Source organism: Haliotis rufescens, unplaced genomic scaffold, assembly GCF_023055435.1.
Source record: "Haliotis rufescens isolate VD_foot unplaced genomic scaffold, xgHalRufe1.0.p SCAF_7, whole genome shotgun sequence".
In the NCBI taxonomy this organism is placed as follows: domain Eukaryota; kingdom Metazoa; phylum Mollusca; class Gastropoda; order Lepetellida; family Haliotidae; genus Haliotis; species Haliotis rufescens.
This window is the reverse complement of record NW_025964361.1, coordinates 20,684,558-20,700,502: the sequence shown is the minus strand read 5'-3', so window position 1 is coordinate 20,700,502 and position 15,945 is coordinate 20,684,558. Positions and strand designations below refer to the sequence as shown.

The 15,945-nt window shown below is 37.5% G+C and overlaps 1 protein-coding gene across 2 annotated transcripts in view; it reads right to left on the bottom strand.

The window, feature by feature from the left end:
• The window catches only part of LOC124139821 (AF4/FMR2 family member 4-like), a 151,352-nt gene that overhangs the window by 22,434 nt on the left and 112,973 nt on the right, over positions 1-15,945 (bottom strand). For both annotated transcript variants that reach the window (XM_046507173.2, XM_046507174.2), the window contains exons 10-11: positions 12,442-12,625; positions 10,156-11,873 (exon numbers count right to left, since the gene is read on the bottom strand). In XM_046507173.2, coding sequence (XP_046363129.2) covers positions 10,156-11,873; positions 12,442-12,625 — 1,902 coding nt within the window. The remainder of the gene's footprint in view (positions 1-10,155; positions 11,874-12,441; positions 12,626-15,945) is intronic.

Sequence of the window (15,945 nt, the reverse complement as noted above, 5' to 3'; positions counted from 1 at the left end):
CATGCTTATTATATATTCGGAATCTTACAATAGACTTTTTAGCAGAGATTTCTGATGATACAGGAACGGTTTTGTCACTTTTATTTCTAGGAGTATTAAGGTACAAAACAAAACTTTCTGCTGATCCACTCAATACAAACCGGGAAGGCAGGTACATAACTACAGAGCCCCACATGTCACATATTGGCACTGGAAAAGTTAAATTGAAATATTATTAACGTAACATGAAAAGAACCACTCATGACACAATACCAGAGGCCAAGAAGTTTTTTGTTTGTTGTTTAATTCAACACTCGGTAATATTCTAACTACGAGGGGTGTTCATTAAAGATTTCCCCTAAACCACTTAGGGTTATCATATTTGGTTGAAATTTCACATGTGTAATGATACATGTATCTATGGGTTATGTCTGAAATTGCAGCACCGAACTATTAATCTTACCACTTTTACAGGTGTTATGATCGAGTAGATTGTGACAATGGAGCAAGTAGAATACCGAGCAGTGATTAGGTTTTTATATTTGAAAGGTCGCACACCAAAAGAGACTTTCGATGAAATGAAAGCAACTTATGGGGAAGATGCTCCATCATATGATGTTGTTAAACACTGGCATCGCCAGTTCAAGTGTGGTCGGACATCTGTGGAAACAGCTGCCATTCCTGGTCGCCCCCATTCAGCCATTGATGAGGACACTATCCATCAAGTGGAGACCGCCATTTTGGCAGACCAAAGTATAACTGTTCGCCAGTTAGCACTAGAAGTCAAGATCAGTGTAGGGTCTGTGGAAAAAATCATCCATGACAATTTGAACATGCATAAGGTGTCTGCACGATGGATTCCCAGGTTGCTCACACCTTTCCAAAGGAGGAACTAGTCAATAGCTCAAAGGATCTTTTGGACATGTGCCAAAAAAAACAGGCAAACTTTTTTGACAGACTTATCACACAGGATGAAACATGGGTCCATCACTATGATCCTGAGACTAAAGTTCAGTCAATGCAATGGAAGCATGTGGAGTCACCACCCCCAAAGAAGGCACGTGTCCAACCCTCTGCAGGCAAGGTCATGCTCACAGTGTTTTGGGACCAGCATGGAATAGTGATGATGGATTTCTTGGCAAAGGGTACCACAATTACAGGAGCTTATTATGCTTCACTGCTGCGGAAATTGCGGGATGCTATCAAGCTAAAGAGGCGTGGCATGCTGACCAAGGGTGTCCGTCTCCTGCAAGAGAATGCTCCAGTACACAACTCTCATGTTGCCCAGACAGAAGCGCGGTCCTGTGGCTATGAAATCCTTCCACATCCTCCTTACTCTCCTGACCTTGCACCATCTGACTTCCACCTCTTTCCAACCATGAAGTCATTTTTGAAGGGAAAACGTTTCACAGATGATGAAACACTGATTTCTGAAGTCAAGTCCTGGTTTGAGACGCAAAATGAGGGCTTTTACAAGCAAGGTCTCCATAGTTGCATAAAACGATGGGAGAAGTGTGTAACTCTTGGTGGTTTCTATGTGGAAAAAGACTAATACCTATGCCAAGTTTCATTCCACTAGGTCCATCGGAAGTGGGTCAGGGAAATCTTTAATGAACACCCCTCGTATATGACAGTGGTCTGTAAATAATCCAGTCTAGATCAGACAATCCAATGATTGCTATCATGAACATCGATCCACACAATTTGATACAATCAACATCATCCAAGTCAGCGAGTCTGACCACCTGACCCCATTAGTCGCCTCTTACGACAAGGGTTGCTGAAGACCTATTCTAGCCCGGATGTTTACAAGTTAGAAGTAGATATTTACCTTGTGACACTCAGAAAATTAAGTGTGTAGTGAGTGAATAAAAAAATACCTCCATGGAATAGTTTGAAGGATGTCAATTGTATACAGTTTGTGCTAAAACTAAACTTCTGTATCTACTTGTCTGAAAATATGCAAAAAGTTCCATATTATGGTTTTGCTGAGCAAACCAGGAAATGATTGCACTGCTCTTTAGTGTTTGAACTGAATTCTTCCAAACTTGTTGACACTGTTGTCGAGGTCTGGAAGAAATTATTATTGTTGTCCTATGGCAGTCGTAATCATCTTGTGTTGAACTGCTTTACTTGGCTGAGTTTGCTTAAGTCCAGCTAGTTAAACACAATACAACCTCCTGGACATGGGCCAGTGTCTTCTCATTATAGTGGAAGTAAATGCACATACAGTGTGTTCCCCTATACAGCCTTCACTTCTAGAGGTCCATTGCAAGTCACAAGCAAATAGGTCCTAAGTCAAATAGAAAGTTTGTAAGTTAGGCTGTTGTTGCAACTGCATAATAGATTATGTTGTTGCACATGGACACATATCACAGACTGTGGTCATCAACTGCATGACACCCAGTTGTGCCACATACTCAGGAGACAATGTACATATTTACTTGCATATGCTAAAGGAAAGACCCCCAGATCATCACTTTTCACATCAATGCAATGCATGTGATAAAAGATTTTATGAAAATCAGGTAAATCAAGACTGTAGTGTCAATGTCTCTAAGATGTGCTACCTATAACTTACAGTTACAGTATCACTTTTACAGACATGTGCAATAAAAATAAAATACCATGCCTAAGTCAACCCCCATCTTGTTGTAAATCCGAATCCCAAGTCGAGTCAAATAACATATGGTAGCTATAAAGCTTACCTTATGGCAACCCATACTTATAAAATGTGACCTACTGAAAAAGATAGCAAAATTAAAGCAAAGATTTGTGAAAAGGAGACTCAAAAGTTTTTATGAGACACATGTAAGACATAAGACAAGTAGAATATGGTAGGGTTTTTTTCACTGACAAAATCTTGATATGGTATTCAAATTTGTCATATCCTGAAGAACTTCCTGCCATGTCACCTTTTACACAACGGGGACTACATCCATAGATATGTCAGAAGGTAACACATCTCCCCAATGATATGAAGCAGGCCATTAATAGTGCTATTGATAGTGCTTTGAACTAAACTGATTTAGAAGTATTTCAGTCCTTTCAAGCTATGTGAGCTTATTGTAGTAGAAATGCCAGTAGTGATGCAGTTACAGACATTTATCACTTTGGTGAAACCTAAGAGCAGATACATGCAGTAAGACAGATCAAGGATTGTAAACAAGGTTAATGGCTTCAATGCTTCACCAGAGTGTGTCGCTAACTGTGCATCTGATAACTAGGCTATCATTTGATAGGCTTATAGCAAAAGAACAACCCCAAATAAAACTTGCAGTAACTGTTCAACAAGTTGTCTTTACGTATAATTTTAATTATGTATGATATTATAAATGCAAAGCTTTCTAAACATCAAAACTTTAAAGGGGCACTGATCTAACGCAATTCCCGGGACTGGTTGTTGCCTTTGTTATTGGTTTTTCCCCGTGAGTACCCGGATGATACGCAACGCAACGCAACAGAGCGTGACCGGAGACTGGGCTACCGTCTGCAAGGACAGCTAAATAAACTTGGAGGCTGGAGGCAATATTTGTTTTACGAATTTTTGCATAAACACTGATTGGTTAACTGTGATCTATAAAGATTTCGACAAAGGGCGCATGTTAATTAATTCTTCACCCTAAACAGACAAAAAGAACGGCAGAGCTCATCGGATGTCCTCATTTGGAAATACCCCAGATGGTTATAGTTATAGTTATAGTCGGATTGCGTCGATAATACGATTACCAATCCCTTGTTGTCATCCACGTTTTCTCGTATAACCCTACACTTGTGTATTTGTCGTCATTCACTTGATGCTCAGTTAATGAATTTATTACAGACCTGTACAATTATTGGTAGCACCACTTAGATTACCTGACAAAGGTTCCCATTTGGCATTTATTGTGTCTGGGGTAATTATTCAATCTAAATCCAGGTTTGAAGTGAGGTGAAATGTGTGTTATGTAATATGCACGTGGCAGACCAGCAAGAGGTGAATGATCAGTTGATTGACTTTTTTGTTGTAAATCAACAGATCGTTCCTAGTCATCAAAGGATTAACAGAAAATACGTTGATTGATTAATCACTGTTATCTTGCACAGTGGATATGTCAAAAGTGAGTGTTTACATGTCTAGGTTTACTAAAACAAAGGGAATAAATACACTCATATCATGGCGTGAAGTGCCGATGTAAAAACAACATACTTTGTTCAAAGGGTTAACTGATAACACGTTGATTGATTGCTCATTGTTATCTATCACTCAATGGATTTTTAGGAACCGTGGGTGTTATGAAAATAGTTGTCACGTGGGCTTTCTCAGCCGACCCTTGAGACTTGACACCTATGTGAAACACCTGAAACAATCCGAGTGATCAGTTGAGAAACGAACACGGGTTATAATATCCCGAAACGATATATATCTTTTAAAATATTTGATTGTTACAGAGACACGTGACATCAAATAAGTTTCTTTGTACAGCTGCAGACGAGTGGGATATTGTTAATTTGTGTGGATATTCACGGATACATTCCTCGAACAAGGAAGCTCCTAAAATTTATACACATAAATTTGGTAGGTTGCAATTATGGTATTTGCATTTTGTTTTCCTTCATTTGAACCGATTCGGTCTTGTTTCTCTACGTCTTGGTTGGGAAATTCTTCAATGCGCGATAGACGTTGTTTTCACAGGTCTTTTCCTTTGTAAGCGTGTATATATTACCGTCAATTTGTAAAATGTGATTCTCTCAGGCAATCTATAAAATGTGTAAATATTTCAGTCATTTTGACTAAAAAATCTGTCCAGATTGATTAAGATGATCCAAAGGGCCTACAAACATCACAACAGATTATTATGTAGGATTAGAAGCCACACAACATAGACATGTACTTTTCAACGTAACATTTTCAGTCTTTTGGTGATGACATTAAACATCAAAATGTTTGGAATTCGTTATCATAATAATACAGATGGAAATGTTTTTCAGTCACTTTGTAAAATAACTCAATATTTAGACTTTAAAATTAATTTGAAAATGTTACACATTTTGACAGTAAAAAAATATACACACTATAAAAAAAGCAATGCTCAGGTGAAATATTTACTTTGTGTTGCAAGTCAAAATAGTGTTAACGAAAATCGCAAAATTACCAAGCAAGTGACTTATCAAAACTTCGTCACCATTACCAATGCTACCCACAAAGATACCTACATTTCCCTATTATCTCGAAAACTGTATTTCATTTTGTTGATCAATGTGACCATACGCCCTTATTACTACCCATAAAAGTGACTGATGCGCTTACGAATTGCGCAGCAGAGGTCGCGAACTAGTCTAGATTTCTGCTATACATCCGGGTTCTCACTGGGAAAAAACAATAACAAAGGCAACGACCAGTCCCGGGGAATTGCGTTAGATCAGTGCCCCTTTAAGTAGTTTATGTTCCTCAAAATGAAATTCCCACATGTTAAAAAATATTGTCAATACCAACCACCTGTAACAGACATTGTTGACTTGAGGTACGTACATGTTGAATGGAGATTTTCTTCATAATGTGAACATCTGTTTCATTTGATCATACTTTGTTTGTTAGTATGAAAAATCCCATTCTAGTTCCCTAATTTCTAAAAAATAGCAACTTTCAGCTGACTTAATTCTAAACAAAAACAATCTGAATCATTACATCATCGATTGGATGAAAAGGACAAAATCATCATGATCATGGCAACAGCATTGTTATAACATAATATTATTACAATCTTTTTTTTTATATCAAACATATTTTTCTAGAATGCAGATCAAGAATAATAATCAGTTATTTGCAATTTTCTCCATTATTGCTGAAACCAGAAGCATGCACAACACTGCACACATCGAGGGAAAATATGCAAAAGTTGGTAATTTACACGAGAAAATTCCAGAATAGATTCAAACCCTGCCAAATTCAAAAGACCTAACATAATTACCATGTTAACTATTTTATCATCTTCACCTGTGTTTACTATTGATTGACCTTGGTAGAAGTTGTGGTTGTCTTCACTGGTAAACATATTATAAGGGAGACTGCAGGGTTAGAAACTAACAGTTTTTGTCCTCTAGTCCTTATAATGATAACATATAGCAAAACCCTTAAAATGGGCTAATTTCTACTAGTCCTTAGGATACCTTTACTATTGGGCAGTTTGGTAAGGACTACAGGACTAGTGCCAATTTCTAAAGCTGGACTGTCCAACAAATCTAAACAGTGTTTTGTTTGAGGGAAAAATCCACATTCAATGAAGTAATTCCTGCAAGTTCAAGAAACTTTCCAAATTTCTAGTGTCACCCGCTGTGATATTGCTGGAAATATTGCTAAAAGCGGCGTAAAACCATACTCACTATTTTTCTATCAGGAATAAATGTGCAAAATATTGGTTCATTCATAACGTTTATAAAGCTGCCAGTGCCATATGTTAAAACATATCCAGCAGGTGGGGGTAAGAAGTGTGCAAAAGATTCCGTAGGCTAAAGGTAAATGTAGGATTCAAACCAACATTCAGTGGATCCTGAGAAGGCTAAGGGCACAAATCTGCATGTTCTGCCCCCAAATAATTATGACTCACATGTTGTTTTGAGTGATATGTAAGAGTTCTTTCTGAAAAAAAACATTGTTCTGGGCTTGGACAAAAACCCTATGATTAATAGCTATTATTCAAAGAGAAGTCCCAACATATACTTACACACATGATCTAAATCATAAATATTCGTGACTGGTGAACACTTCTGCATCAGATCACTCTATGCATTTTAATCAATGAATGACAACACTACGAACAAAAGATAACATACATGAAAGCTTTGTTTATCAGCTCACTAAAAAGACAACAAACTCAATTCTGCTACACATTCTCTGTGAAACAGGACTTAGTGACTAAAGCAAGAGAGACTGAAATGATGACTGAATAAATAAACTTTCCAAAACTATCACCCATGGGATTTTATCAGATGTTGAAGTCTCCTTACCATGGGGATCCTTTTTCAAATAGTACCTCAAAGGAAACAATACTTGATATGACTCTTGATGGAAGTGTTGAAATGTTTTCAAAGGTTTTCTATGTTGTTATTACAGGAGTTCCCATGGGAGACAAAAACTCAAATACATTTCAAAGTAAAAGGAATCCATGCCAGCCTAGTTCTGGATTACTTATATTATTAAAGAATCTGGTAATGCTGGTAATGTTTAAACCTTCCAAATTCAGTCCATGCATCTGTAAAGGGGAAAACCTAGTACCTTTTCCACTACTATTTACTTGGCTCACAAATGAAAGTTTGGTCATCATGAACTTTAAGCACTTTACACAAAAAGCTTTGTTACACAATCTCAACATTCTGATTGAGGCGTAACCTCACAACTTTTCAAATCTATGCAAACCCTGGACTCATAACAAATTACCAAAAGACGTTCATCATTCTGGTAAAATCATCAGTGCCCCACAAAATGAGCTAAACTGACATGCTAGGCAATGCAGACAGCTTTAGAATGATTCAAGAGATCGGCTCAATGGAAGTAATGTTTGCATATTACCATTTGGGCCTGTCCTTGTCACTACATGTTACGGTGCAGCATAAAATGGTAGTTATATTTTAAAAGAGCATAATATATCCTGCCAATTTAACATCAAGGCTGTTTGACTATTTCGTCAAAACTGGATGTCAACACTCAACAGTAGTACCCGATATGTGATGTATAAAGAATATCAAACATTGTTTCAACCTGAAAGATATTTGAGCATTTACAATAGCAAACATATACCGTAATACGCAGAGTTTTTATTAAATTAAGATGTAATGTTTTACCTTTCCGACAGAACGAGGGTAGATGGCAATCTATTGAATCATGTTTACATGTTTCCTGTTTGCAATGTCTGTTGAAGGTGAATATCATTTCGTATTGATCAGTAAACATTATATAGAACTGCGTAAAGTATTTGTATTTGAAATTTCCAACTTTACATAAATTCAAAAGTTTGTTGTGTACAACTCAGGTTGAGTTATTAAAACATCTACAATATTATGTATATAATGCATACAAAAAAAGACATGATGTTGTAAAATCCATGTAATGTGTTTCACATTGCATTTCTTGTATATGGGCCAAAGGTCTACACACAAATAAACTAATTTTGACTTTTGACTATGACTACTGTCCTGAAACAAAGCATACTTTCTGTAAAGAAGACAAACAAGAAAACAACATTATCACTATCTCAGAATTTTGTTTGTTCATATAGTAGTGAATCTAAACTATTAAAAAAAAGTCCTATAAAGCCTTAAAAAGAGATAGCCACTTGGGCTGCTTTACGTCATCAGAAAAATTTGTAACCTGTCAGACGTCCCAGATGTCAGACAGCTTATACCAGGATTAGTAAAGGTTGGTAAGTCAAGCAATAGCTACCTGTTTACCTTTCATTGAGTGGAACAGACCAGAAAACACACATTTTTAGGAATTTACAGGATATATTTATTATGCATTTTTAATGATCAAGTCATATCTGGTTAATTTGGTTAATCTGCATCACTTAACAAGTTGCCCACAGTTGGGAGCATATCTCATCAATTAGAAGGTAAGACGAGGCAGTTACACTGGTCACACTTGACTGGTCTGTCTGATTGGGTCGTCTGACAAATGGGATGTCTAACAATTGTGAGTGAACCGAAAAAATTGACGAAATGTGAAATTAATACACTAAAAGGTCCCTTCTCAAGAAAAAATAACTCAGTCTTGATAAGTACCTTTTACATAACCTACTTTCATTGTTTCTGAGAAAACTTGACCCATTTGCAAACACTATGCACAAAGGGAAATAACATGGATCAAGGGCCGTAACTCTGCATACAAATAATTTACAAGACCAATTTTCGAACTCTGTCTTGACAAGTATCTCTTAGATAAGAATGTAAACCTTCATTTATGTAACTTCAGTAGTTTCTGAGAAAAGTTGTCCCCATTTCACACACTGCACTAAGTTAAAAAACTGGAGCAAGTACCATAACTCTAAAAAAAAATGAATGTACAACACCAATTTTCGAACTCATTTGAGATCGTGACCAGACCTATTCTCTCTCTTCAGACATTGTTCCTCCACATATATTCATTCTTTCACATACTGTCAACACATACATGGGATACACAAAACACACACAAAAATATAACAAATATATATGAAGAATGTGATATGAACACATATCTGTCTGTTTATAATTATACCTATGTAGTCTATTTATATTATCATAATCAGAGTTATCTACCCTTCAATGCAGTAGCTTACTTCTAAAATATGATGACTGTGACATCCACTAACATAAAATGACAAAATTATGTAAATGCAGACAGAAACATGCAGAGACCATAGGAAAACACCTGTTAATTACAATGGTAGATGACCTTGTCAACCTATCTCGTGTAAGTTGGGACTCCTGCTACCACACCTAGAAAGACTGCATCAAGCTACTTGGACACTATTTTGCTTGCAACTTGATGTCATATATATGACAACGTTATTTTTGAGAGGGGAGTGTCTAGAGAGTTGTTCCCCAGAGATGTAGCTGGTCAACGCAGATCAACGAGATTGCCGAACAATCGCTTCCCAAAGTGTGAGAGATATGACAATCGGTATTGGGAGAAAAAGTACAGGTAATCACCGTGAGGCTTGTGGGAAAATGCGGAAAATACCCACCTGTGCATAAAATGGAATTGTCCGACATTGCCCAGGTCGGATTCTATTGAGGGAGTCATCATTATTTAAATACGGGTAAATATTTTAAAGCCTGCACATTTTATAATCATCCATAAACAGGCTGTACATAATGTTGAGATCCAATATAAGGAGTAAACGACTCCTGGTCATTGTTTATCGTACAATAAAACACTGCATGGAGAATAAACCATTCGCCCCTCATGGTTTATTCTCCCTGCAGTATTTTATTGTAAGACAAACAAGGACCACGAGTCATTTATTTCTCAAATAAAAAGAGTAATTAAGACTTCCTTGCTATATATTTAAAACCCCTACAGCTCTAAACAATGTTCCAATTATTAGCAATAGAAATGATTGCAAATCCTGATGATAATATGTGCATTCTGTTCATGATTTAATCCATACCAAATCCCAAACAAAATCATCAATAACTTCATCTGACAACAGTACTTACTGAAGGTCTTCTGATGAGGACTTCTTGCTGGATTTGGAAGTGGATTTGTGTCTTTTGCTACCAGTACTCTCCTGTCGCTCACTGTCACCTTTCCGTTTGTGGGACCGTGATATCTTATCCAGTGTCACCTGGGAATCATTATCCTTAGTGCCATCACACATATCCTCTTCTTTATATCCCGGTGATGATGCATTTGCATTCTTATCTATATTATTTGCACTCCTTTCAACACTATTTGCACTTTTATCCACACTATATGCACTTTTCGCCACAATTTTTGTACTTTTTTCCACACTCCTTGCTGTACTCTTTTCGGTACTTTTTGCACATTTTTCAGAAATATCAACTCCCTTTTGCGAATTGTCAGCACTTTTTGGTGTCACATCAGCACTCTTTGGATTAATATCAGCATTTTTATGAGATAAATCAGCGTATTTGGCTCCAACATTAGAACTTTTCTTATCGGTTTCTGAAAAATCTGAACTTTTGTTTTCCAATTTGAGTAAAGATGGAGCTGAAGCACTTAGTGAATTAGCACTGGAAGGAATATGATCCAATAAAGAAAGGTTAATCTCCACCATAATGGCCGGCTTTCCATTGGAGAAAGTCAACTGGGGGCAAGAAGGTTGGGGTGGGATTGGTAAGGGGGACAGCAATGGGGCAATGGGGGTCTTGGTTGGGGATGCAAAGGGGGAAAGTAAACATGGGGGTTTGAACTCATTTGTGGTCTCAATGATGGCATCAACATGTTTCTCACTATGCACGTCCACTTTGGAATCGGACACTGGTGGTGATGAAGACACATTTTTGTGCTCCTTCTTTCGGTTACGTTCATTATTATTATCATTTTTATCTTTGTCCTTATCACGTTCTTTCTTACGATGACTTGATGGTTTATGTTTAACTTCTTTAACTTTGGATACACTTTTATTGTCTTTTTCCTCCTTTTCTTGAGAAACAGGAACTTTAACAGGAGATGTTTTACTCGCCTTAGGGGAGGAAAATAAGTTGTTGCAACTTTTGTCTTTATCTTCATCAACAATAGAATTGGCCATTGTTGCAGGAACTTTGCCTGGAGTAACAGTGACAACATCTATCTCAGAATCATCACTGTCAGATATTGTTGGTTTAGATTTGAAATCAGTTTTCCTTCGTTTCTTTTCATCATGAGCTGATTTAGGTTTGTCTCTCTTTGAGTCTTTCTTGGGTGTATTTCTAGATTTGCTTGCACCACTATTGCTTTTACTGAGAGAACTGGATAAATCAGAACCCTCAGATTTAGACGTCCTATGCAAACTATCAGACATGGAACTAAGACTGGGCCTACCTCGCCCTTTCTTTTCAGGTTTTCCACTGGAAGGTTTTGAGCTGGTGCTGCTACATGTACTGGCAGTGTCAGGAGAACCAAGGCTCCCCAGACTGGTGTTAGTCCTGTCATTGTTACCTGGCAAATCACAACCAGAATCTGCACCATTCTGATGACGCTCAGAACTGAAGTCTGGATCCAGATGGTCTGTGGGGAAGGGCAACGTGGATGCATGACCAATGTCTTTCAGAGGTGTCTGTGAAGTGATTGCGGTGTGCAAAATTTCATCAAGCATTTCATCATTGGTTTCATCAATCTCTTTCTGTTTCTCAGATGACTTCTTAGGAATTGGAGCTTCAGGAGACGACTGCTTTAGTTGTCTTAAAAAGCTGCCTAAGCCCCAAGAAGGTGTCTACAACAGTAAAATAAAATAATGATAACCAACCATTCCATACAAATGTTCAACAACAAATCACAGTATCACAAAATCAGAGTTAAAAATAAAAGCCTTATGTCAAATATTTGATTGAATTGGATTTTTTTTATTGCATATGCTGATTAGCACCTAGAAATTTTGTACTGCATCCACAAAGGTAACATCCATTAGCAGAACTTCCTGGACATTGCCAAACAGTTTCTGCTGTTCTGTTTGGAGGCTCAGTTCACTAAAAGACCTTGAAGCATCATTATTAACATGATGATCAGCGTTTGAAACTAAGGGAGTCCTTGAGGTTTGCTTCTATGGCATTTGTTCTCATGTAACATCTCTTCAATGCAAAAATGATAGATACATGTATTCAGAAGAACTGAATTGGGATGTATCTTGCATTAGATGATAATTCAGGTGGAGCAAATAGAAGAGACATGAATAGCTTGACACATGTGCAAAAATATTCGAAAGTATGCAATGAATATCTAAATTCTTGTTTATCCATAGTGTTTGAAATGCCATGAATGTCTCAAGAGAAGTATTGTGTCACCTCTTTTGGTGTGGCTGTTTGCTCTTCCTCTCTCGTCACTTCCACCTGTTCCATCTTCTTTCCTTCCTCTTCCTCTTCCCCTTCAGAAGATGATGTCTCCCCCTCCGAGGATGAACTGCTGTCACTCCCATCACTGGAACTGTCAGAGCCTGAGGACATTCCGCTAACTCCTGGCTCCACCTCTCTGCAAAATACATACATACATAATCATTATTGAGATGGAACAAATATACTAAGTCAGAAATAGTCTTAGAACAAGGATCTAGTTAGCAAGAATGCAGGATAACATATTTACAGTACCAGTTTAATTAAATCATTAAAGTACAACCCTCACATAATTATGTTCAAGGCAATCTAATTGCACTATAGGCTGTTATGGTAACAAAGCAAATAATGTCAAATTATATTTCACATAGAAGAGCTATCACTTTCACAATGATTGAGATCAAGAAGTCAAATATAAACTCTTGAGTGAGATGGCTGTACATAGTGAATTATCTGTCTAGACTAACACATTCAATTAAAGAGGCTGACATGAAGATTAAACCATCATTATCGCCAGAGGGCTTCATTTACAGAGAGTCATCTCTCATTATGTTGGGAAACATGGAAATTAATTTCTCAATACAAAACTTAAAGTAAAGATTTCGTTTCAAATTATTGATTTCCCAGGCCTGTAGTTTGAAGTGGTTTAAAGAAATTTCCAGTCAGCTTTCAGGAAATCAATTCATAAAATTGGTAAAAAAATGTCAATGTATTTCTGCACCAAGGCAGTGAAAGATTTCATCAGAGAGTTATATCCTCACACTAACTTCCTTATTGAGTCAGCAGAAGAAAATTAATGGACTTCTACCCAGTCCATGTCAATTGATACAATTTGCAAAACTGTAATTCTCCACAAGATCCGCTATAAATGCTCCATGAAGCATTAATACCCAAGAATCTAAATGAAACTAGTCCCCCAATGACCCATTCAGTTCCCTTGGATCAATTGGCAACACATAGATACACATTAACTATCCATATCATACTGGGCAAAATTAGTCTCAGTAACATTTTAATCCATTACAGTGACTTTCAACAGCACATAATAGATCCAACACAACTGTCACAGCTAACAACATCAACGCCAGAGAATGATTAGAACCAAATATCTGCAGAAACAGATTCCATAGGATGAAACAGGCAAAATAGTGATGAAACCCAATTTTCATTCAAAAGGCAAGGGTTTGTTTTATTGTAGCCTATCATCACACTCAGTATTGACGGTGAACAAATGATTCTTGACCTAACAAACCAGTGATTGTTATTATGAGAAATGATCCACAGCATTGGGGTACAATGCCACATTATCAACTATGCCACTGAGCTTGCCACACAGTGAGTAAGGTGTGAAAACTCCATAAAAGAGTCATTGTATAGGGATATGAAGGGGAATTGTAGATGTCAGAAACTGGAGCCGATGCTACATTGCTTGATATGAAGGGAAATGTAGACATCAGAAACTGGAGCCGATGCTACATTGCTTGATATGAAGGGAAATGTAGATGTCAGAAACTGGAGCCGATGCTACATTGCTTGATATGAAGGGAAATGTAGACATCAGAAACTGGAGCCGATGCTACATTGCTTGATATGAAGGGAAATGTAGATGTCAGAAAAGGGAAATGTAGATGTCAGAAACTGGAGCCGATGCTACATTGCTTGATATGAAGGGAAATGTAGACATCAGAAACTGGAGCCGATGCTACATTGCTTGATATGAAGGGAAATGTAGATGTCAGAAACTGGAGCCGATGCTACATTGCTTGATATGAAGGGAAATGTAGACATCAGAAACTGGAGCCGATGCTACATTGCTTGATATGAAGGGAAATGTAGATGTCAGAAAAGGGAAATGTAGATGTCAGAAACTGGGCCGATGCTACATTACTTGATATGAAGGGGAAATGTAGATGTCAGAAACTGGAGCCGATGCTACATTGCTTGATATGAAGGGAAATGTAGACGTCAGAAACTGGAGCCGATGCTACATTGCTTGATATGAAGGGAAATGTAGACGTCAGAAAAGGGAAATGTAGATGTCAGAAACTTTGCTAGATATGAAAGGGAAATTCATTATTACAAAACCCAAATCATCCCTCATCATACAGCTTGAGACAAAGGTTGCGATGATTTTGAATTTCTATGCACACATCCAGATAGGCCACTGAATATGGTTTCTGAATTTTCTATTTTTTTTATTTCCAACTCTCATGGATAGATGAGGTAAAGATACACATTTATCTTGGCATTGCTGAGGGGAACTGAGGGAAAACAAAATTCATCATTCCATCTCCATATTTTGTAATGGTAAGCACAGTAGAATTATATATGTTTTTAAATCAAATGTGAATTTACTTTTGCAGGGACAATACAACAAAGTAAAGGCACTTCCTCCTGTCTTCGTTGAAGTCATATAGAGTGCTGTCATTCCGCCAGATGACTGAGTAAACATTTCAGTTAGGTGAAAGAGTGCACCGTTAGGCAAGATACTGCATTTCAAACATGGATCTCACATTCCGTACAACACTACAGCCTGTCATCACTGCCTGGTTGCACCACCTTCACAACAGGGGGCTTAAACAACACAATTCTGTTTGTCATCCTACAGATTTTCAATGAAATATGAGCAAGAGGGTTAAAGGTGTCTCAGGATGCAGATGTCTATGTTACAGCCCCCATTCTATATAGTGATCTGACCTGGGCCAGACAAACCAGAAGGTTAGTGTGAGAAATTACCCCAACACTGGTGTACACAGGAGACGCATGCAGTCACGTAATAGCTCAGAGCCCATGAGATCTTGTCAGACACTGGCAAATAAATGGTTTTTGAAATATCAAACTGATGGAAAGATTGATTTCATCACAACCTATGTAATCCATCAGTGATGAAAATACATGAGTAGGGTTTTGTTATTCCTACATACCATCAAATACACTGGTGATCCATAACTTGACAACTAGAGCATCTTCTGTGAGATGTTGAGCTGGGATTATATATAGCGCATATTATCACTTCTTGAAAATGATAATACAAATTAACACAAAAATACCCTCTGAGACAGCAAAGGTTGACTACAAAATAATGTGACATGCTGAAGTGACTGTTGGAGATCAAGCACCTTTGGGAAATGCCTTTGTAGTCTTTTTCAATTATATTACAACACTCAAAAGTGAGAAAATCAGTCCAATAGTTTTTGGCTTTGACAAGAACCTTCAAAGCAAGTATTTGATCGGCCTTCTCTTGCAAGTCAAACAGAGTCTCAATCAAGAACAATTCCTGTGATCCCTATTTAAGCCATGTTTCGCTGACTCTTCCCATTTCCCTCTAAATTAAAGAGATTGAGCGTGACAATCGATCATCATTGCTTGATATGAGCTCATGCTGGACATTTTCCCACATAGCCTGTGTGCAAGTACCAACAACAGCAGACAAGAGCTGCAGGGATGGATGTACCATAG